Source organism: Nicotiana tomentosiformis, chromosome 1 (assembly GCF_000390325.3).
Source record: "Nicotiana tomentosiformis chromosome 1, ASM39032v3, whole genome shotgun sequence".
NCBI lineage: Eukaryota > Viridiplantae > Streptophyta > Magnoliopsida > Solanales > Solanaceae > Nicotiana > Nicotiana tomentosiformis.
This window is the reverse complement of record NC_090812.1, coordinates 101,449,312-101,472,866: the sequence shown is the minus strand read 5'-3', so window position 1 is coordinate 101,472,866 and position 23,555 is coordinate 101,449,312. Positions and strand designations below refer to the sequence as shown.

General features: G+C 35.1%; 1 protein-coding gene across 3 annotated transcripts; it reads right to left on the bottom strand.

The window, feature by feature from the left end:
* Positions 1 to 7,746: 7,746 nt before the first annotated feature.
* Positions 7,747 to 16,775, bottom strand: LOC104097487 (basic helix-loop-helix protein A). Of its 3 annotated transcripts, none has more exons than XM_009604051.4 (9): positions 16,475 to 16,775; positions 15,713 to 15,967; positions 13,673 to 13,769; positions 13,435 to 13,449; positions 12,768 to 12,824; positions 12,100 to 12,604; positions 9,573 to 10,190; positions 8,552 to 8,877; positions 7,747 to 8,310 (listed from the first exon to the last, which is right to left on the bottom strand). In XM_009604051.4, exons 1-9 carry the CDS (start codon positions 16,579 to 16,581, stop codon positions 8,230 to 8,232), a joined length of 2,061 nt encoding a protein of 686 aa, XP_009602346.1. In that variant the 5' UTR covers positions 16,582 to 16,775; the 3' UTR covers positions 7,747 to 8,229.
* Positions 16,776 to 23,555: the final 6,780 nt, after the last annotated feature.

Genomic DNA, 23,555 nt, shown 5'->3' with positions numbered 1-23,555 from the left:
CCTAACCTCGGGCTGAGTTTGAGCTACCGGCTGCATTGGTACAACCTCTGGAGCCTAGTCGACCTGAACCCACTATCTGGAGTACCGGCGATGGGAGTTTGTGCTCCTCCCCCGGCTTGAGATGTGGCGGGAGCAAGTGGAATCAATCCAGCCTGAGCTAAGGTGCTGAACATGCTCAGAAACTGGGCTAGAATCTCCTGGAGGGATGGTGCAGAAACAGGTACCTCAGGTGTCTACCCTCCAGCTGGAGCTACTGGGGGCTCCTCTGTAGCAGCTCGTGCGGGTGCTCTGGATGCACCACGTGGACGTCCTCGGCCTCTACCCTGACCCTTCTCTCTCGCGGCTCTAGCAGGAGGCGCGGGTGCCTGGTCATCAGATCCGCTTGTACGGGTCCTCACAATCTATGAGAGAATAGAATACAGAAGTTTAGAATCTTTGAAGTCAATAATTTTTGCACGACAAGGAATCAAAGTAGTAAAATTTTCCTAACAGTTCCACAACCTCCCGAAGATAAGTACAGACGTCTCCGTACCGATCTACGAGACTCTACTAAACCGGTTTGTGACTCACGACACCTATGAACCTAGAGCTCTGATACCAACTTGTCACGACCCAATTTCCCCTCTGTGTGACGTCGTGACGGCACCTAGTCTCTACAACTAGGTAAGCCTAATATTTTGCGGAATAGTGAAATAAAAATATAAATTTAACCAACTATTCAAAAATACACAACAAATCCCAAAACCCGGAACATCGTGAATCACAAACTACAGAAGGAAAATCTAATGTCTCTATACATCAGAGTCTAACAAAGGAAAAATACAGAAGATAATGGACATGAGAAAGAGTAGAAGGGGACTCTGAGGTCTGTGGACGCGACATATATACCTTGAAGTCTCCAAAGCTGTCCCGGCTCACTGATAATGCGGCTGATAAGGTGCACCTGGATCTGCACACGAAAAATATATGCAGAAGAGTAGCATGAGTACACCACAATCGGTACCCAGTAAGTGCCAAGCCTAACCTCGGTCGAGTAGTGATGGGTCAGGTCAGGGCCCTACTAGTAAATATATAATAAAAACAATATAGAATGTAATACCATAATAAAATAAAGGCTGAAATTTAACAACAATGAAATCATAGAAGGTAATAGCTCAGTACAGAGAAACACAACATGGGATCTCCCGAGATACCGTCTCGTAGTCCCAAACGTAAATGTGCAGGGGGATCTCCCGGAATACCGTTCTGTAGTCCCAAAGTAAATATACAGTACAGGGGGATCTCCCGAAATACCGTTCTGTAGTCCCAAAGTAAATATGCAGTACATGGGGATCTCCCTGAATACCGTTCCGTAGTCCCAAAGTAAATATGTAGTACAGGGGGATCTCCCAGAATACCGTTCCGTAGTCCCAAAGTAAATATACAGCGCGAACGATAGAAATACAACTAAATCACGAAATTCCTACGATTTAGACTAAGTACCAGTCAGGGAAGAAGCAGGAAATTTACTAAGCATGTTGCACAGAATTCACATAAACAATTAAGACACGTATATATGTTGTATTAGACTAAACATGATAGCTACACATATTGAAATAACTCAATTAAGAATGAAAATAGATTAGTACTCATTTAAATTGTATAACTCAAAGTAACAGGAAAACATGTTGCTGTTCAGTAAGAAAATCGGGTTTTACCACAACTAGCCCATGTATGTACTCGCCCACATCTTAAGGGGATTTCCCCCACACAAAGTTAGGCAAGCCGCTTACTTCGAATCAAGCTCAATCAATCGGTCACAATGCCTTTCCCACGAATATCCGGTTCCGAATGGCCCAAATCTAGCCAAAAGCAATTACATATCATAAATACAACCATAATAGACTCATCTAATTAATGAAATCAATATTTTAACAAAAATTCCGAAATTAACTTAAAAATCGCCTGTGGGGCCCATTCCTCGGAATCATGTAAAAGTCACAAAATACGAACACCCATTCACTCACGAGTCTAACCATATAAAAATTACTCAAATCCGACCTCAAATCCCCTTTCAAAACTCAAAATCTTTGTTGAAGAAGTTCTTCCAAAGTTTTTCCAATTTCAACCCCAAAATCCGAAATTAAATGATGAAATCAACCATAGATTAGTGGAATATAACCATAAAGGAGTTAGGAATCATTACCCAAAAACTTCCTCCGAAAATCTCTCCAAATTTCGCCTTCTACCGAGCTCTCAATCAAAATTTTGTGTTATGAACTCAACCCTCATTTTTTAACCTTAAATTCTGCCCATGTGCATTCTTCTTCGCGAACAAGACATCACGATCACGAACGCGATGAACAATCTTCCACTAGCCCAAAATCCCTCCTTCGCGAACGTGAGGGGACTCTCGCGAATGCGTACCTTCCACTGACGGACCCTTCGCAAACACGGGAACCTCTTCGCGAACGCGTAGGCTTAATGCCCGAAACTCCCTCTGCCATGTTCCTCTATGCGAACGCGAGGACCATATCGCGAACGCGTAGGATTAAGGTCCCACACCTTCGCGAACGTGGGAACAACATCGCGAACGCGAAGAACAACTTAGCTGCCTTTCCCAGATGCTCTACGCGATCGCGAGGCACCTCTCGCGAACGTGATGAAGGATTTTTCTGCAATAAAACAACAGAAATCTACTACTTCTCTAAGTCCAAAAATGACCCGTTGAGCATCCGAAACACACCCGAGACCCTCGGGACCTTAACCCAGTACACCAACAAGTCCTAAAACACTATACAAACTTAGTCGAGCCCTCAAATCACATCAAACAACGCTAAAATCATGAATCACCCTCCAATTCAAACTTAAAATACTTGAAACTTCAAACTTCTACAACCGATACCGAAACCTATCAAACCATGTCCTATTGACTCCAAATTTTACACACAAGTCATATTCAACATTACGGACCTACTCGAACTTTCAGAATCGGAATTCAATCCTGATATCAAAATTTCCACTATCGGTCCAAAACTCCAAAAATTCGACTTTCGCCAATTCAAGCCTAAATAAGCTACGGACCTCCAAAACACAATTCGGACACGCCCCTAAGTCCAAAATAACCTAACGGAGCTAATGGAACCGACATAACTCTATTCCGGAGTTGTTTTCACACAGTTCCGACTACGGTAAAAAATCCTAAGGCTTAAGCTATCGTTTTAGGGACTAAGTGTCCCAAATCACTCCAAAGACCAAAACGAAAACTCCCGGCAAGTCACAATAGCAGAAATAGATATGGGAGAAGCAGTATATAGGGGATCGAGGCTATTACTCTCATAATGATCGGCTGGATCATTACAAGATCCTTGATCTTTTCCTCTTTTTGCCCACTAAGAAGTTTGAGGGCATTTCTCTCCTCCGAAAGCCCTCGGAAGTCAGCCTCACATCGGCTCAGCTCTGCCCCAGACTTGGAAAATGCCTCGTGATGAAGAGCTAAAGCCTATATGTAAAAGAGAAAAAGTTAGGTAGAAAATGAAAAAATATGACATCAACAAAGGGAATCGAGACCTACCCGTTCAGGGCTCGTTGAGCCTCGAAGAAAAGATCCGATGCGTCACTCGGGCCGGCAACATCCTCGATACCTGTAAACAAATAACGGAAGGGGCCATCTCCCTCATGAGATCCATCTACCTCGAGGGTCCCCAAAGCTCGGGCTTCCCGAATCGCCCCTTCGGAAAAAGCAGGGAGATTGGGCAAGTCTCCGATTACTATTGCCCCAAGTGAGTCACTTGGGGCGTTCTCCTTAGTTCGAAGGGCTTCAGGGCCGGTCCTTTCAGATTTACCCACCGTTCATTTACTTTTGTGGGAGGCATCCTCGATCTCTAACAACTCGGGGACTTTGCCCGAGTCCTTCTCCGATATTACCTCAATTCGAGGCGGAGCCTCATCAACCGACATCGATCCAGCTGCCTTTGGGGCATCGATGGTTTTCTTCACTCGGGCCACCAGTACGGAGCCGTCATTTTCTTCTTCTTCATCTTCATCCCTTATATGTCGAACGAATTCTTTGGTCAGAGGGATGATATTCTTCCTCGGCTTACGATCCGTCCTTTTCTTAAGCTCTGGATCCTCGGAGGTAGAGACCCTTTATCTCTTGTTGTCTTTTGCAGGTTTCGGAACCGGGGCTAATGTCTTTTCCTTACCTGACGGGGGCCTCATGACCGCATATTTTTCCAGTCCTATACATAAGAAAATTGGTTAAGTATAAGAAAGACATTTTGATCAAATCATCAGATATATGAAAATGAGGCTTACCATGATTTTTGGCCTCCCATCGGTTCTTTGATAAATCGCGCCATGAGCGCTCGGCGTACGTAGAGGTCGAGGCTAGCTCCCGAACTCAGCTCTCAAGATTAGGAATTGCACGAGCCATCCAAACAACCGCTACATCACGAAAATGGATATCGATAAGAAGAAATAAAGGGGCAAAACAATAAATAAGAACTAACAATGGGATTATACTTACACTTCATATTCCATCTATCAGGAAATGGCATCTTCTCAGCTGGGATTAGGTCGGAAGTCCTCACTCGAACGAATCGGCCCATCCAGCCTCGATCCTTGTCCTCGTCTATGCTCGAGAACAGTACTTTGGTGACCCAGCGTTGGAGTTTTATTAACTCGCCTCAATAGAGGCGGGGGCTGTATAACCTGATGAGGTGGTCGAGGGTGAAAGGCATCCCCTCGACTTTGCTCACGAAGAATCGGAGCAGAATAACAATTCGCCAAAAAGAAGAATGGATTTGGCCTAGGATTATTTGATACTGACGACAAAAATCAACGATGACGGGGTCGAGGGGTCCCGGCGTGAAAGGGTAAGTGTAAACACTTAGAAACCCTTCCACATGGGTAGTTATGTCCTCTTCGGTGGTCGGGATCACCACCTCTTTATCCCCTAAGTTACAGTCTTTCTTTACCTGCTCGAGGTATTTCTTTGTTATCGAGCATAAATATCTTGACATAGGCTCGCATCGACCTGGAACCGACGAAGCCTTATTGGTTTTGAAATCGGAGTTTAATGCGCACCTCCCGGGAATAAACTCCTCAATACGGGATTCCACTGGTATTTTTCCGCCGGCCGGTTGAGAAGATGAAGCAGCTTCTTTTTGTGTTACCGTTTTTGATGTTTTTGCCATTTTTCGTATGAATTTGAAGAAAGAAGGAAGTAGTAGGACTTGGTGTTTTGACAAAGGGTTAACAACAAAACCTGAGGATTTCGCAAAATGGAGAAACTTGAGAGAGGTAAAGGCTTTGGAGAAGAAAGTGAAAGTAAAATTTGAATCAATGAAGAGGGCCTATTTATGGGATTTACAGCGGCGGTTCAAAAGCACTAGTGGCCGACCACCAACTGACGCTCATTAATGACTTGGTGAACCGTACTGACGGGACATTTTCGGTCATTTACGAGGATGACATCATGACAATGATGACGTCATGATAAGTCAAGCTAGAGAATCGAAGACTCAGTCCGTTCCTTGTCGTTATACTCCAAAAAACGAGGGGACTATCTATATACGATTAAATCGGGCTCACCCGATTTTTTTATTTGACCGAGACCGGGAGTTTGCATCGAAGGATGGCCGCATAACGGAATAGGCCATATCACGAGGATAGAGTACCGAGTTCAGAACCGAGGTACCTGTCAAGATCGAGGCTAGTAGAGATTGAAGCCAAACAAGACAGACATCGAGCAAGATCGAAGATAGCACAATAATAGAAAGGCGAGATATCCGTGACTGGTCAAGGATCACGACGTAAATCTCGGTGACTGGTCGAGGATCATGGCGTAAATCTCGGAACGGATCAAATCAGAAACGGTTAATTAGCTAATCATGTGATTTCCTTCTATAATTAGAGTTATACCATAAGTAGAGCTCTTCTAATATATAAAGGGGAGTATTAACCATTTGTAAAGGACGATTGACAGACATAAAAAGCAATATAATTCTCTTTATTATTCTCACCATTGTTATTCAGCTTGTTATACTGTCATAGATCTTGCACCAACCTGTTCGAGGGTGTTAAAACTCAAGGGTTGAGTCTCATTCTAACACTGGTTTGCTTTACATTATTGTTAATTTCTATTACTCATCCTCACATTTATCAATTGGTATTAGGTGAAATCACGTGTCCTTAGAACCATATTATAAGTTTAATTGTTATCCAATTTTAAGGGTAAACATTAGTATAAATACTTCATTCACTAAATAGGATAAGTTATCTAAAAACTTCACCTTCTTTCCAAGCTAAATAGGTTCTTTATAAGAAAGAATTACTTTTACAATATTGTCACTTTATTAAATCACTTACTCCGTTGCTATAAAATTCATCTATCGCTAAAATCCGTTGCTTAGGCCATCTTCAACCCTTTACTCCAAAATGGAGTAACTCCAAAGTAGAGTAAACTAACTCCAACCATTACTCCATTTTTTACTCAAAAAAAAAAATGTTCCTTTTTATATTTTTCTCTTTCTTCTATATTATATTATTATCTTTTATTTAAATTTTATTTTCTTATTTTCATTAACAAATCATATGTTTTTTACATTTTTACATTTTCATCCCATATAACTCATATTTCTTTCTTATATAACCATTTAAAATAAAATTATTTTATACCATAAATTTTTAAATAATATAATTTGTAAACAAATATTATATATTATACATATAAATGGATAATTCAAATAAAATTGAAATCATTGAGATACAAGATAATTCAATACATATAACATGTAGTTTAAAATTTAGTTTAAATACTACTTAAATATTCAACTTTCACCTCTAGTATGCTCCCATAAATGATCTATTAATGCATTACGAATTGCAAAATGAGTATCTTTGTCCTTAATATTTTTTGTGTCGACTTAAAAATTGTTCAAATCGGTAATTTTCGTCTACTACTATTTCTACTGTTGGAGTTGGACCTTCCCAAACATCTTGAATTGGTGCATTAAGATAACGCTCATCCTCTATTATCGTGTTATTGTGTAATATAATATATGTAGTTATTATATCATGTAGCACTTTTTTTCTCCAAAAATGTGACGGTCCTGCAATAATTGTAAAATGTGACGGTCTTGTATTTTATATTTGCACCTTTCATTTTTCTGGTGGTTATATATTTTTTTATACAATTATAAATTATAATAAAATTATCTTACAATTTTATATAAAAATAATATATGCACGAAAATTAATTTATCAAAATTATATGCAAAAATTAAGATGTAAAATTAATATTATAAAGATATTACAAAAATATAATTAGGTATGTATATAATATGATAGATTAAAAGGGTTAAATAATAATAATAAAAAAAATAATAATAAAATAATAGAGAATATTGATGGAGTGGATGGATAGTGTCACTCCAACTGTTCACCCTATAAAATGGAGGCAAATTTGTAGCTGAGTTGGAGCAAAATTCCTCATTTTTTGCCTTCAAAATGGAGTTTGAAGGTAAAAATGGAGGTGGGTTGGAGATGGCCTTATAATGTTTACGAACGACCTTTGCTTTTGATTTTTCTTTTTCACGTACAAACCTTTCAGGTCATAGCAAAAATCTCAGACTAATCAACAATTATGCCTCAATCCAAGTAAATTGAGAAGAAACAACTCTCAGATTCAATATTCACTAAATAAATCCTGAAAGGCTTCACCAAAAACAAGAGAAACAGTTAATAATTCTAGAAATCTTAACGTTTTCAGCGATTTAATCTTTTTCCTTTTCTTCATTAAGCATTGACGAATGAGAAGCAATGCGCCAATGCGCAATTGAAGTTCATTTTCTAGCTAAACAATATTTTGACTTCAAGTCAAAAACCTATAAAGAAGCTGGAAGAAAAATTGTGACTTCGGAATTACATGGTAAACTTTATATATATATATATATATATATATATATATATATATATATATATATATATATATATAAAGATGTGAGGCAACCACATCAATATCCAGTAGCTACTGATTTCCATTTCCCTGTGCAATTTTCTTGTGTCACATTTTGTATTATTCTATACTCGCTACTTATAAGTGTGTCCCAAAGAAATTGTCTTACCCAACTTCTCAAAATCACACATACTCTTTAGTTGCATTTAATTTGTATTCAACACTTGTTTTCGACCTGTTTTGAAAGAGTTAAGAGAAGGCTATTTTTTTGGGACAAACTGGGAGATTAATTAATCTCTAGGGATTATCTGATGTATTGACTTTTTTACTTCCACAATGCTTGCTTTCCTTCCATATATATTCTCTTTTACCTGAAAAAAAAAAGAATATGAAAGAGTTATTTCACTGTTATAACATTTTTTAATTAAACTGATAATGCGCAAAACTTTAAATTATCAATGTATATATAAAAGTTAATTCTATTAGAAAAATATTGTTATATATATATATATATATATATATATATATATATATATATATATATGTATGTATGTATTTTCGTTTTTGTCAAAAATATAAAGACATGCAAGAATTAATGTAATTTTGCCATACCTTAGCTCTTAACTCAGCCAAGAAGATGCCATTATTAAGAGATGATTGAATGGCTACAACTTCCACCTTGAGTTCCCTTAGCATCTGCATTACATCTAACAGCAGCCCCTCTTTGTACGGACATCGGAGCTCCAACAATGCATCGCTTTCAATAATTGATACTTCTACTTGCACAACCTCTTCATCCTCCGTTGTTGATAGCGGAAAAGCCGTCATCTTTGCCTGCCTTCCACCAAAATTTCCGGCCTCCACCGTATTCATTCTCCTCTTACCCCTCCCTTGCAACACCTTCACTGTAGCAGTGCCACTTTTTTGGTCTTTTGTCACTTCCAAAATTTAAAGTTAGTAAGTTTAACTAGTAGGATCTATTATATGTATATGATTTTGCTAATTTACATGATTTTGGCTAGTATAATTTTAATTTTAGTTTTCAAACATAACTTTGCTAGCACATTAAAATATTTCGTACATTTTTTGTATTACACCCTGCTCCATGTTCTCTTTTTCCTTTTTATCGGTACTCTTGATAGACCTTTTAAAAATGATTTGTTGAGCTTCAACATTTGCGACTTGCAATGCACACGTCAAACAAAAAATTCTCTCAAATAACTTAGGGAGGCATCTCACCGACAGTTAGAAAGGGTCAAAGATGAAAATACATTTTTACTATGCTGGTGGGTTAGTTTTTAGGAACTAACAAATGGGGTAATGCTAACTTACTACAATTACCTACTAGATTAGCATAACTTATATATTCTCCTCTCGTTTCACTTTATGTGGTAAGGTTCAAATTACAAGGGATAAAGTAATTAATTTTCAATATGAATTCTATAGATTCTTCAAGGTTTTTAAAAATAATATTTACATAATTTTGAAAATTACGTAAAATTTACTATAGTACGTCATAATAGTTAATACTCCTATGTTTAAATATTTAAAAAAGCATGGTCAAAGAATTTTTTTTTTTAACTTCCCAAATAGTCATAATAAATTGAAACAATATACTCCACTGTAAATGTACCTGCATCTTTGGACTGCTCCGTGTGACGAGCACGAGCTTCAAGATCCTGAACTTTCTTATGTAACTGCTTGACATACTCTATGGTGTCACCCAAAATGGAGGCTTTATCCATTTTCGTAACAAAAGGTACAAGAGACCTTAATATGATAAAACGCTCATTTAGCTTTTCTCTACGACGTCGTTCTGCAAGTACATGGTTTCCACTGGGCTCTTCTTGCGACGTTATACTACAGCCTTTGCGAAAGCGAGAAGCAGTACTGGAGGAATCAACAGTGGCGACGTCAACTGATTTCGGAGAAGCTTCAGATTGGTATTTAGTGTGAAGAAATGGGACAGTGAAGAGTATGCTTTTGAGCAGCCACTGGGAGGAGGGGGAGGCGCCGCCACCGTCGAGAAGTGAATCGTCGTGGCGGCGGCGGCAGTGGGCGGGATTCGGGCTGCAGTCGACGGTGGTGCTAGGGCACAATGTGAAGGCAGATTGGGCTGAGTCATGAGAAATACAGCCCATTGTGGTAGAGGAAAATTTGGAGCTTCGGTTTGAGAAGTGTTCAAGAATGGTTGACACTGTTTGAGAATAATGTGTGTCTTCTTGTGATAATTCTTCATAACTAGAGCCACCTGCATTTGCAAATTTGTGAGTGTAATAATGAAGTAGGAAATCTACTACGTATAATATGTTTTAGTAATAAGAAAATGTACATTATTAATATAAATAAAAGCCAGATTTAATTTTAATATGTTACACTGCTAGAGCTAGGAATTGTTTGGTTAGTGTAAAATCCACCCTTATTACTATGATGTCTGTTAGCTACTTTTATTTTTTTCATAAGTTATGAAAAATATTATGTACTATGCAAACTAAAAAGTAGAATAAGTTAAATTTATTTTTAATTCATGTATTTCTAATACTCACGCACATTCTTATTCAAATTTAGCCCGTATGAAACGATATATAGATTTTTGTATAACTTATATATGCATGTACTTTATAATTTGAATAAGAAAAGAAATGCACCAATTTATGTAATATATTACTCTTATTTTTTAATGTGTTCTAGAAAAGAATGATACATATGATATTAAAAATAAATTTAATTTTAAACTTCTTATTTTACTCTTTATGAGAAAATTTATAGTGACACAACTAGCTATCGCTTGTATTAGACCACAAGTTTCAAAAGTTTTTATTCCTTTCTCTTTTAAACCTCATGCACAGTCCAAATAACATCACATAAATTGGGACGGATGAAGTATAATAACTGTTGAGTTTTATACATTTACCCAAAGGCCTTAAGGGTTATTGGTTTGTGAACAAGTTAATTAGAGATTATAATATAGGAATTTGAATGATAACCGGATTATTTAGAGAGTATATTTTTATTGGTCGATATATGATTCATTGGACTAAAAATATAATATACGTGATATAATATAAAACATATATTTGATTTTACACTAGATAAACATGGAAAACTTTTATTTTCAACTATAAACTTAGCTTTCTTAAGGGAAGAGCTTTGGGAGAAGAACAAATTCCATTTATTGTTTTGTCTGGTGACTAATAACAACATAATTATGATCCGACCTAGAGTTTGGCATAAAAAAATACTAAATTTTCACATTCTATCTCGAAATTATTATTGCTTACTAATAAACCCTTAAAATTAACTTTGTTGTGAATTATTCAAGAGACATTTGACTTCACTCTAATTAAGTCAAAATGTTGATTGTTTTCCAATGGAGACATTTAAAATTTATGGATAAGTTTTGTACTTGCTCAAAGTAGCAAAATGAATTAGATAAAGCGTACGTCTCAAAGGTCTGCTGAGTGGGGAGGTAATAGTAGCAATGCATAAAATATGCAGACAATATGGACTTGTGGTAAAGGATAATGGGACATAAGTAAGACAATATCACCAGCACAAACCTAAGGTACCCTTATGCTTATTGGCAGAGTACATGGACCTCAATTTTACCTCAATTTACTCCCACCTCTGAGACAGGAAAATATGACCTACCCCTTTAAGCGAAACTGCCAAAATTGAATCTTCAACTTTTACACGGAAAAGAGACTTTTTTCTTCTTCTTGGAATTACTAAATAGTACTCTAATTTAAGCTCAAATACATGTAAAATTCCATAAGATAGGGTGTAATGTGTAAGTATTTTTATTTTAAAATACAAAAGATGTATGAACAATTAAATCATATTTTAGGAGTGTTTAGTGTAATTTACTCTAATATTACTCCCTCAGATTTTATGACATCATTCTTTATTAGTCCGTTCAAAAACGAAATAACAAATGTTTATGTTTGAAGATAATTTAACTTTAAGCTCTAATATTACTCTTAATTAGAAGTTTTCATAATACGTAAATGTTATAATATATTTAAGAGTACCTATTTTTAAAGTCGTATAGCCACACAATATCACTTCATGTGTTTAATAGATTACTTATAAAAGTTCTTATTTTTTTCTTAAATATCGTATCGTATGGGAAAAGGAGAGTAATATGGATAACTGAGTACCTGGTAAATGTTGAAGGTCTTGGAAGTGAGCCCAGCTAATGGCAGTCTCGGCTTTGAAAGAGTCAGGTTGACGCTGGTAGTCAGCCGTATTTCCAGCGCCAACCAAATGAAAATCAGAGTCCATATTATTAGAGCCATCATCGGGCGAGCCAAGCCGTATAGCCTCAGACATATCAAGCTGCATGAGTTCACTAGCCTCAGCCGCTATAGGATTAGCCGCGCCACCAACCTCACTTTGAATTGCTATACTATCCGAATCCAACTCGGCTTCATCGTCTTCTTCTTCTTCCTCCTCCTCATCTTCTTCTCCGGCAGCTCCGCCATCTTGCTGCGCAATATCAGCATTGCCAGATGGCGGAGTATTGCCGGAGTAAAAGTGTGGCTCGGAAAAGGTGGTGGAATTGGAAGTGGAGTGCTCAGATAAGGCTGGCTTTGGTGGCTGAGGTTGTTGTTGCTCAGTGAAAAAGCTCTTTACATGGTTTATGAATCCAATGTCTTCTTGAACCTATATATATATATATATATATATATATATGTTGTTCATCACGTCATGGATATGTACAAAAATTCACAGGTTAAACTTCATTGATATGGACCTAAATTCTTAACATTAAATTACTGCAAGTTTTATTAACGTAAATATATTGAGCTTTTGTTTTCTGTTTTACCCTTTCTGTAGTTCCCAGTTCCAGTACACCATCCAAGAGAGGAATACAGACGACCGTCTGCATACATTGTGAACAATGATAAAGTTTTAATTAGGAAAAAGAATACAGAGTATTTCTCTTTTTGGGAAATGAAGTATTCCCTTCGTTCCTTTTTACTTGCCCAGTTTGTATTTTGTAATCCCTTTAAGAAAACATTAATGAAGTGTTTATTTTACTAAATTATCTTTATTAATGGTACTTTAAAAATCTAAATTTGATTACCAATACACCAGTTAGTTTGGAAAATGGTTATTTAATGATAAAGGTAAAATTAGAAGGAAAAGAATTAATTTTTATTGATTTACGAAAGTGAACAAGTAAATGGAAAACAAGTATAATTAATACCTCTCTATAACAGTATTCCTATATAACAACACTTCTCTATAAAAGTCAAACTTTTTCGAACCAATTTTTATGTTATGTTATAATATATGTTCTCTATAACAGTACATCACTATAACATCAAAAAATATTCGGAACAAACGAGACTGTTATAGAGAGATTCGAGTTGTATACTGTATACTGGATAAGTAAAAAAAAGAAAGGAGTGAGAGCAGTTTTCAAAAAGCGTTAAAAAAAAATTCGAAAGCTAAACATTAAATTAATATGTAAAAGGGTCTGTTATTACCTGTATGCGGGCACTCTAGTAGGCATGTCAGTTACCGTCAACAAACAACAAGAAAATAACCAGTTAATTAAATTGCTGGAAGAGAGAAGAATAACAGTTTATCTTGAGGCACAATTCCTAAAGTAATTAATTTAAGCTGTAAGTTCTAAAAGATAAGAAGCAACGTCAATTAATTTAGCATCAAATATGCTATATATTGAATACTGACGAGTCAAAATATTAAGATGGCTGTATATACCTTGGCAAGAATAGCTCTACAGAAGACTTTGCTATCAACCTCGTTTGCGCACATAATCCATATGTGATGTTTCTTTGAATAAGCCTTGCCAGGTAATCTTTTTTTTTTTTTTTTTTTTTCCAACGAAAATAATGGTCAGAGGTAATATTTGAAGTTAGGTACTCATCTATACAAGAAGAAGTACATGCAAAACTGTGCTTATGCATGTGGAGAAAAGGGAATCGTATTTGAGGAACATACACCTACTATATTTACTACACCAAAATGCTGATCCTTAATTACACCAAAAGTACGATGACATGACAGTATGTGAACCTAGACAGTTACTAGCCATCACTTCTTCGAATGATAATTACTGTCCTTGGTATTAACAAGCAGCAAATTTCTGAGTAGATCTGATCAAATTCTATTGAGCATAAAATTTAAGAAAGAAATGAATATATTGAAATATAAATGATTTTAAGATTATATTGTTTAAACTGGTGATCTTAACTCATTCAGTTATGTGATTGTAGAAGTTTGTTATTAAGAGGAAAATAAAAAGTTCAAGTTAAATAGTTTTTTTTTAAAATTTAGAAATCATTCATCTTTTTGACAAACTAAAAAAATGATCATATAAACTAGAATGGAGGGAGTACCAAGGTACTTGACATTATAAATCAAGAAAGCATGCTCTAGAAATAGAATAGAAAAAAATCCTGATCAATCTGCCTCTAACTGTGCTTCAACTCTTTCTTTTTGTTTCTTTTATTTTTTTTCCTCCATAATTTCTATTGGAGATTCATTTTGGAGAGGCTGGGACGCAATAATAATAATAATAATAATGCCAGGACAAACATACATAATAATATTCTATCCTACTATATGCGTATTGCAAAAGACAATATTAAACAAAGAAGAAAAGAAGACACAATTAAGCAATGATTTCTTATAGACTTCAATAATAACATTTTTTTAAACCAGTAATTCCCAGTATTCGTAAAGCGGTAAACAACCTATTAATACGGCAAAATGAATTATTCCCTCAACAAGGAAGAAGAGCAAGCATTAAATATATGGTTTAATCTTTAGCTAACAGACTTGTAAGAGTTTCTATCAATATATGGTTTCTCATTAATCTATTACTTAGGGAAGTCACAGTTGAACTTGCTTCTTTTGTGTATTCTCGCTTTTATTTCGATGTAACAACCCTCATACTCTCTCCAATTAATTACTACTTTGTTTGGTGAATATTGGATATCGTGTGCTCACTCTACTACTCCCTCCCTTGATTTTTGATTGACACGTATACTAAAAATAGATTTTCATTTTTACTTGTCACTTTACGCATATCAAGAGAAGACAATTTTTTTTTCTGTTATACCCACAATATTTATTACTCATTTCAAATTATTTTTTCAAATCCAATAAAATATGCATCAATTAATATGGGTATAATGGTAAATTATGCACTTCATTTATTATTTCTTAAGGAGCGTGAAAAGTCAAAACGTGCCAAGTAAAAGTGAACGGAAGGAGTAAAAATTAAAGTCTACTAACGCTAGGAAGTTGGATCACTGAATTGATTATGTTTGTTATACTAATTCTTTGTCGGGATGAAAATAGAGAGTAGTTGGCAATTTGGAAGAAGAAGATTATTATTTATCCCATAAAATTCTTTTGAGTATAACTTTTTTACATTATCAAATCACTAAAAACATAAGAGTTTAGTTTTGTTTACTTGTAGTGTATAGATTTTTTGCACCATTTATTAGATTAAGTTGACCTACGATACCTTTTGATTTTGCATAATAATCCTAATAAAATAACTCAAAAAATAAAGTAAGAATTATTATAACAAGCTAAATTGCACTGTAAACTTTTGTTTTCATATTAGTATATCTAAACTTAAATCGAAAAAGTAACTACTGATAAGATAAACGTTTATAATAAATAGGTTTTAGTAACATAAAAAATAAGATTGGTAAACGGTACAACTGGATAAGTATATCCTAGTAGTAATTATTTTACAAAGAATGATATGGTAGCTGAGGAACTTACCCGATGCCAGGAGGAAAAGAGAAAGAAACACACATGAGATAAAACCACTCGGATTCCGTCAAGTCCTCCGGTGACAAAGCTGCCGACGGCCTTCTCGCCGGCTGATTTGACTCGCCGGCGGAAAGTGATTCGTAAAGTTCTCTAAGCTGTTGGCTTCTGTGAAGAGAAGCTTCCTCAGCGCTAACTTCCATTGGCTGCACAGTCTTTCTAGTCTTTATAGCCCCATTGTAATATCCATCTCTCCACACTAACACCCTATGAAACAGTAAAATACATTTCCATATAATATATATTAAGTACTTATCATGTTTTGAATTTGAAAGTGCAATAATTTTATTTAGACAAGGGAAATAATCTGTATTCAATGATAGTGTCCGATTCCGCCTTGAGTTCTCGAGTTCGCAAAATTGAGAGTTAGATATACATTTTATCACAGTCAACTGTCCTACCTTAAAAATGTCTAAATTCTAAATACTCCTTTTTGTTCAATAAGATGATTATTCTTGATATCAAAGAAAGACATACCCTTGTAAGGACTTAATTTATTTTCCACCCATATATTGAAATACAAAGTGCGACACAAGTTAGACAAGAGGAAGATCTTTTATTCAATGACAGTGGTGGATTCAATCATGAGTTCAGTAGAATTAGTTAAAAATAAAATATAAATAGATTTAGATATATATTTCAAAATTCAGTATTTTCGATATCTGAATTTTGAATCCGTCACTATTCAACGAATTGATCGGGAGAAAAACGTACCCTTGTTGGGAACATAATTGCCAGAAAAGAGTATATGTCCATTGAACCGATTGCACAGCCTTCTGCAACATGGTTTGCATCTGGCTGTTAGGCGGTATCTCCGTCATTGTATATGCAAAGGATGTATACCATAGACAAAAAAATAGCTGATCAAAAAATTATCAGATATATTTATATATAAAGGTATTTTTTGGAATTTGTAAAGAAGAAATGATTACTTGTTTGAAGAGGAGTAAGGGTTTGACGGTGGTTGATTTTGACTGGTTGGTGACTACCAGATGGTTAAGGGCTTCGGTTCTGTGAATGACATGTTTTGTAATTAAATTGCTATTTATTAGATTTTGTAACCATTGTAAGGTACGTTTTCTAGCGAGTCAGATTTATAGCCGGTTTGGCCAAGTTTTTTAAGAGGCTAGAAGTGTTTTTTTTTTTCTTTCCCAAAAATATTTTTTTTCTATTTGACCAATTTTTTTGGGGGAAAAATGCTTTTGGAAAGAAGGAGAAACAGTTTCTGAGAAGCAGAAAAAAGTAGATTATTCTCAAAAGTAGAAGCAGAAGCAGTTTTGACTTTTCTTCTTACCAAGAATACCTTTAACAAAATATAGTAATTACCAAAATAACCGTTAAACCTAATATTTAGGATATTAATGTATACATATTTCTTATTATTTTTAGGATAGCTTTATAATATATAGTGACTTTAGGGGTGAATATTTTTATATTTGTTGAATGATTTTTAATATATTTAACTTATATTAAAAGAATTAAGTACTTTTAAATTTTATGTTCATATTTTACTTAAATAAAATGAAAAGATTTAATTATTACCTATAATAATAAATTTTTGAGATTATTTATTTACTTATAATATTAATTATTAAGTAAATATATTCATATCATTATTCGTACTTTGATACTTAAAAGTACTTTCTGAAAAGCTTGGTCAAACATAAATTATTGCTCAAAAATACTTTTTAGAGTGATTAGCCAAACATAAATTGCTTCTATTCAAAAATATATTTTTTAAAAAAATACTTTTCAAAATAAGCTGATTTGTCTGTTTCGACCGGACATGCCAGCAGTAGGAGACGAGACGACGGTAGGAGGAATGAGTGGGCGTTGGATTTTGAAGTGGTCCATTGGTTATTATACTACAAATTCTTTTACCCTAAGTTGCTTACTATATATAGCGCGTGTCAATATCTGCGCTGGGAAACTCAATTGATGTGAAGAGTAAACTTTCCTAAATGATTAAATACTTTCTTTTAAAAGGAATGAAGGACGGAACACAAAACAATTTTTTATATTCATTTTTAATTTGGACATCAGTTTCTTTTTAAAATAAAAGTAAAAATAATTAGAGACTACATAAAAATGCACTAGAAATATAGTAAAATAATTTATAAAAAAAAAAAACATTTATAGTCAAAGAAGCAGTTTCATTGTTTGATTCTTTTTATTTTTGGTCAATGGAAAATTATATATATTAAAAACTACATTCCAGAGTGCTGGTTGGGGGGGGGAGGGGTTAATTGAAATCCCCCTAAAACGGACATGTCTTGTTCCTGTGTATCAATATTACATGCCAAACAATGTCTAGTTACTTCAGTTCCTAGGATGTTTACCCAAAACAAATTATTTGCAAGAGAAACTACTAGCATGGTAGTCCTTCCCAAATTTTTTTGATTTTGCTGCTTCCTTTGCCAATGCATCGGCCACTCTATTCTGATATTAGGAAAGGATGGGTGGCTACTCCACATTGATTCAAACCTGAAGGGCCTTCTTATTATTATTATTATTATTATTATTATTATTATTATTATTGTTATTATTATTATTAGTATTTTTTTATTATTATTATTATTATTATTATTATTATTATTATTATTATTATTATTATTATTATTATTATTGTTATTATTATTGTTAGTATTGTTATTATTATTATTATTATTATTATTATTTTTATTATTATTATTATTATTGTTATTATTATTATTATTATTATTAGTAGTAGTAGTATTGTTATTATTGTTATTATTGTTATTATTATTATTGTTATTATTATTATTATTATTATTATTATTATTATTATTATTATTATTATTATTGTTATTATTATTGTTATTATTATTATTATTATTATTATTAGTATTGTTATTATTATTATTGTTATTATTATTGTTATTACTATTTTTATTATTATTGTTATTACTATTGTTGTTAGTATTGTTATTACTATTGTTATTACTATTGTTATTACTATTGTTATTATTATTCTTATTATTATTGTTGTTATTATTATTGTTGTTATTATTGTTGTTATTATTATTATTATTATTATTATTATTATTATTATTATTATTATTATTATTGTTGTTGTTGTTGTTGTTATTATTATTATTATTATTATTATTATTACTATTGTTATTACTATTGTTATTACTATTGTTATTATTATTATTATTGTTATTATTATTATTATTATTATTATTATTATTATTATTATTATTGTTATTGTTGTTGTTGTTGTTGTTGTTGTTGACAACAGTATTTTAAAAGGCATTTTTGAGGCGAGACGCATCAAACATGCTCGAGGCGATGGTGTGGGGCGAAAGTCTCAAGAGGCATACGCCCAACAATTCGGAGCGTAAGCCCGGGCATTTGAGGCGCATTTTTGTAGTGAGCCGTAAGCCCCATAGATGTTTTCAAATTAAAACAAAATTTGTTGAATAAGTCCTTCATATAATACCCAAATTCTCAAAAGTCAGCTTTTAATTACTCAAAAGTTTTAAAAAGGAACCGAAATGTATTAAATTTAAAAGTTAAGACCTTTTTTTACTTATCAAAGCCGTAATTTATAGTCTTTCCCAATTTTTTATCTTGCCCGCTAGTCTACTAATATCTCCCAAAAGCAACAAATATTCAATTTTTTTTACAAATACAAAGACAACTTCATTCTCCTTCATAGCATCAAGTTCAAAGTTCAAATTGCAGGTTAGTCATCCTTTTTGTTCATCCATGTAGAAAACTTTATTCTTTTCGACTCAAGTTACTTGTGCTTGTAAGTAGCGTATAATATATTATTTTGACTAGTTTATTTTGGGGATGGATCACACACACACACACACACACACACACACACACACACATATATATATACACACACACACACACACACACACACACACACACACACACACATATATATATATATATATATATATATATATATATATATATATTATATTTATAGTTTTCTTTAATTTTTATGCAATTTTACCTGTTTATAAATATTTATTGTAATTATATTATTTTATAAAATATTAAAAATTAAATACCCATGGGGCTTACGCCCCGTGCCTCGGACCTTACGTCTCGCTGAGACTTATGTAAAATACCCCACCTTACGCCCACACCTTTTAAAATACTGATCGACATTATCCCCCTTTAGCATTATTTGCACATGGCAGTGGTCTGAGTGGGTCCTAGGGAGATGGTTTACACTAGCCTCAGGGTACTGAGAAATTTAGAAGTCATTAGCAAAACATCTATATATCCTTTCTAAAATTAGACTGCTCTTGTTTTTATATATTTTGTTGGTCCAGGTGTATTTACTACCCTTGTACCCTAGGTCAACTAACTTGCATTCATTAAGGCAATTCTAAAATAGGTTGCTACAATTTGGGTTAATGGGGTTGCCCCCAAACTTGTCCCTAGCCTTAAAGACTTCATTGAAGTCCCCACCTATAAACCAATTTCCAGTATAGCTTTTAGAGATAGTAACTAAATTTTCCATAATAGTTTCCTATCGGCTAATATGGTGCTAACATAAATGGTTGAAAATAACTAGGGAGTTTGAGATGGAAGTACTTTCACCATGGCATGGATGCCGTGAGAGGTAGTAGATACCTCATCAACCTGTACACAATCCGCTTTCCACATCATGACAATCCCACATGACAAACCCACGACTAGAGATTGGATGAGCATATCAAAATACAAGTCCTCAGTCAGCTTCTTATGATCAGCCCTTTTTGTTTCTAGCAGGACCAACATTGCTAGTTTGTGGAGTTGGGCCATGCCAAGGCAGTGTCTCCTGAACTCGGCATTGTTTCCACTCTTAACATTCCATATGATGTAATTCATTAGGGGTGGTTGCCAGGTGGAGGACTGGTTTCTGTGAGTCTTCTCCATCCCCTAGGGAGGTGTCATTGGTTTCTTTTGTATTCTGCTTCTCATATTCAGTTGTGGGGTTAGATTCAGAAGTGGTTTGGTCACACCTTGGCTATAGTGGGAGCCTAGACTCAGTCCATATTTGGTAACGGTCCTGGGACACAGGAGCACTAGAATCCCGTTGTTTTCTACACTAAACTCTATCGCCCTAACAGAGTCCAGTAGAAGGGAGTCCGTGCGTATAGGTCCATAACCCGCTCCCTCCGTTTCCGAGGCATTTTTTCCTTTTAGAAGCTCTAGGGCTCTATTTATCTCCCTTCTATTGTTCCCTAAAGGTGGACACTGGCTCTTCTTGACTGGAGTAGAAGACGATGGAGTTTGTTGGGATTGGGGCTCGATAGTCGCAAAGGTTGGCGACGCCGCTGGGTCCTCTGCTACTGGGTTTGGGAAGAAGGGGATTGATTGGAAAGCTTGGGAGATGAAATTGTTGATCAGTAGGGGGTTTAGATTGGGGTGCATGTTGTCGTTGAGGGTTATTGCCTGCTATAGGCTTGGGCCAAAGGCTGCCAAGGCCTTGTTTAGGGCCTCCACCATTACCCTCGCCAGGTGCGCAGGGTTTTGGACAATTAGGGTGACATGTTGGTTCCCAAGGGTGAAATTATAGGCTAAACCTTGGCCCTCTAACGCCACATACAGCCACGATGTCGGTGAGTAGTCCGGTGGCAGTAGAAGGGATGTCACTATGATGGGAGGCTATTTTTTTCTTTAATTTTTTAGTTTTATTTTGCGTTTCCTCTTTGGGTAAAAATGGGGGTTATGTTTGTGGGCGGGTTCATAATGACATCGTTTGGTGCCAAGTCTTGATCAATGGAATGGTCATTAGTAATTGCATCTAGTAATTTAGATTTGGAATTAACAGAGTTTATGTTGGAGTGGACGGAAGGTGTCATGTCACCCGAGTTTGGATGATTTCTCAGGTGAGGCACTTGAGTGTCCATGGATTGTGGTGGGGTTTTCACACTAGAGCACTCTGCTAGTAGGGGAGTAGGAAGCATGTAGGTATTGGGGCAGGGGAAATTATTTGGGTTGGGGGGATCCGATTGGGTATAGCCCCCATTGGCCGATTGGTTTGAGGGATGGTGGCCTAAACCAACATCGCATGTCTGGTGTAGCCCTGGAGTCGGAATAATGATGGGGGCCTCTTGTGAAGCAGCTTGGGCGGGCCCAACTGACTTGTCTGTAACAGTTCCATCAGGCCCCATCCCCGCTTTTCTTTTGGAACTGTACTTGGGCTAGGGTCTTGTGGATTGGGCTATTGGGGAGTGAGGGGTGGGAATATGTTTGTTCATTAGGCCACTGGGCCCGTTGTAGTTATTTGCTTGTGCACTATTAGATTTTGAATTATATTCAAAGGTTTTAGTTTTTAGAAAAAATTGTATTGAACATCTTTACCTGGATCTTTTGTGCTTTTTGTGCATGATGTTGTTCATTTTTATTTCCTGCTCCACTGTTCCTTTCTTTCGTGGATTGGTGGCTGGATTTCTTCCATCTAGGGAAGGTTACTGTCTTCTGTCCATCGTTATCATCCTTTTTGGTATGCATTTATGAACTTTTAGGAACTTCTTGTGATGGTGTTGGTGCAACTTTTTTGAACTTGCAATTTTTTGTCGTATGGCCAATCCTTCCACATGTTGTACACAAAGTCCCTTTACCTTCATAGATCACTGATTGTTTGTGACCTCCTATGATGATTGTTGTTTTCACCAGAGTTTTAAGCGGTACTTGAATACAAATGCGTGCATATCTTTCCCTTAGTATGGAGGATGTGCATGGATCGATTTTTCACAGTTTGTCAAGCTTTCTCCCAACTTTTTTCAGTATTTCTTTATCATAGAATTCAGTTGGTAGTTGCGGCAGACGAATCCAAATGGCCGTGGAAGATAATGTAGCTTCTTGTGGGACGAATTTTGATTCCCATTTGCATACTGATAGGAAATTCCCAGAAATGAACCACGTGCCTAGATGTAGTGTCTTAGCCATATTTTCCTGTAGATAAAATTTGACAATGAAGAAATCCCATCCAAGGTCAATCAAGATTAACTGTTCGAATGGTTTCTAGAGGTCAATTAGTTTAGATCGAAGATAATGGTGAGGCATTCTACATCCAAAGACCTTTATGATTATTGAAAAGCGCCATAGTTGGTATAGGCATTTCTTGTCTTCCTGTGAGAGGGCAATTGAGCCTTCAATACCTTTTCCTTTGTCATCTTTGATGATTTGGGAGGGTTCCTCATCGTAATACTCTATTTAGCTTACTGCCTGATTGTCGAGTAATATTTTCTTGTATGATTGTGTTGGTGCTTCTTTCACATCCATTTGGTTATTTTTATCCGGTGGAATAATTGGTAGTGTAGTGGTTATGTCCGTGTAGGTAGTCTAGAGGGAGGGGTATCTTTCTCTTTCTAAATGATTCTAAAATGGAAAGTTTTTGCGTGGGGGATTCTTCATTCCACAAAAAAGTAAAATTGTCACATAAAATAAAATAGATGGATTAATAATTATTAAACATAAAACAGCAGATACTCCTAGTTGCTAAAAATTTTACTTCACAAGTGATATATATTTAAACTTATAGTGGTAAGCTTTGAATCTCATTTTTTAAAAATTTACATTTAATAAGTTGCATGACTAATAATGATATAAAGATTCACTAGTGCTATTTGGTACATCATGGCCTTTTACAATTTATAATTTAAGAAAATGATATTTTTAGATCTCTTATGTGTAAAAGACAGATCTCTTACGTGTAAAAGTAAATCTCTCATGTATAAAAGAAAAGAGGTAGAGTTATAAAACTAAAAACAAGTTTGTAAAGAGCCACAAAACCAATTGACCAATATTAAAT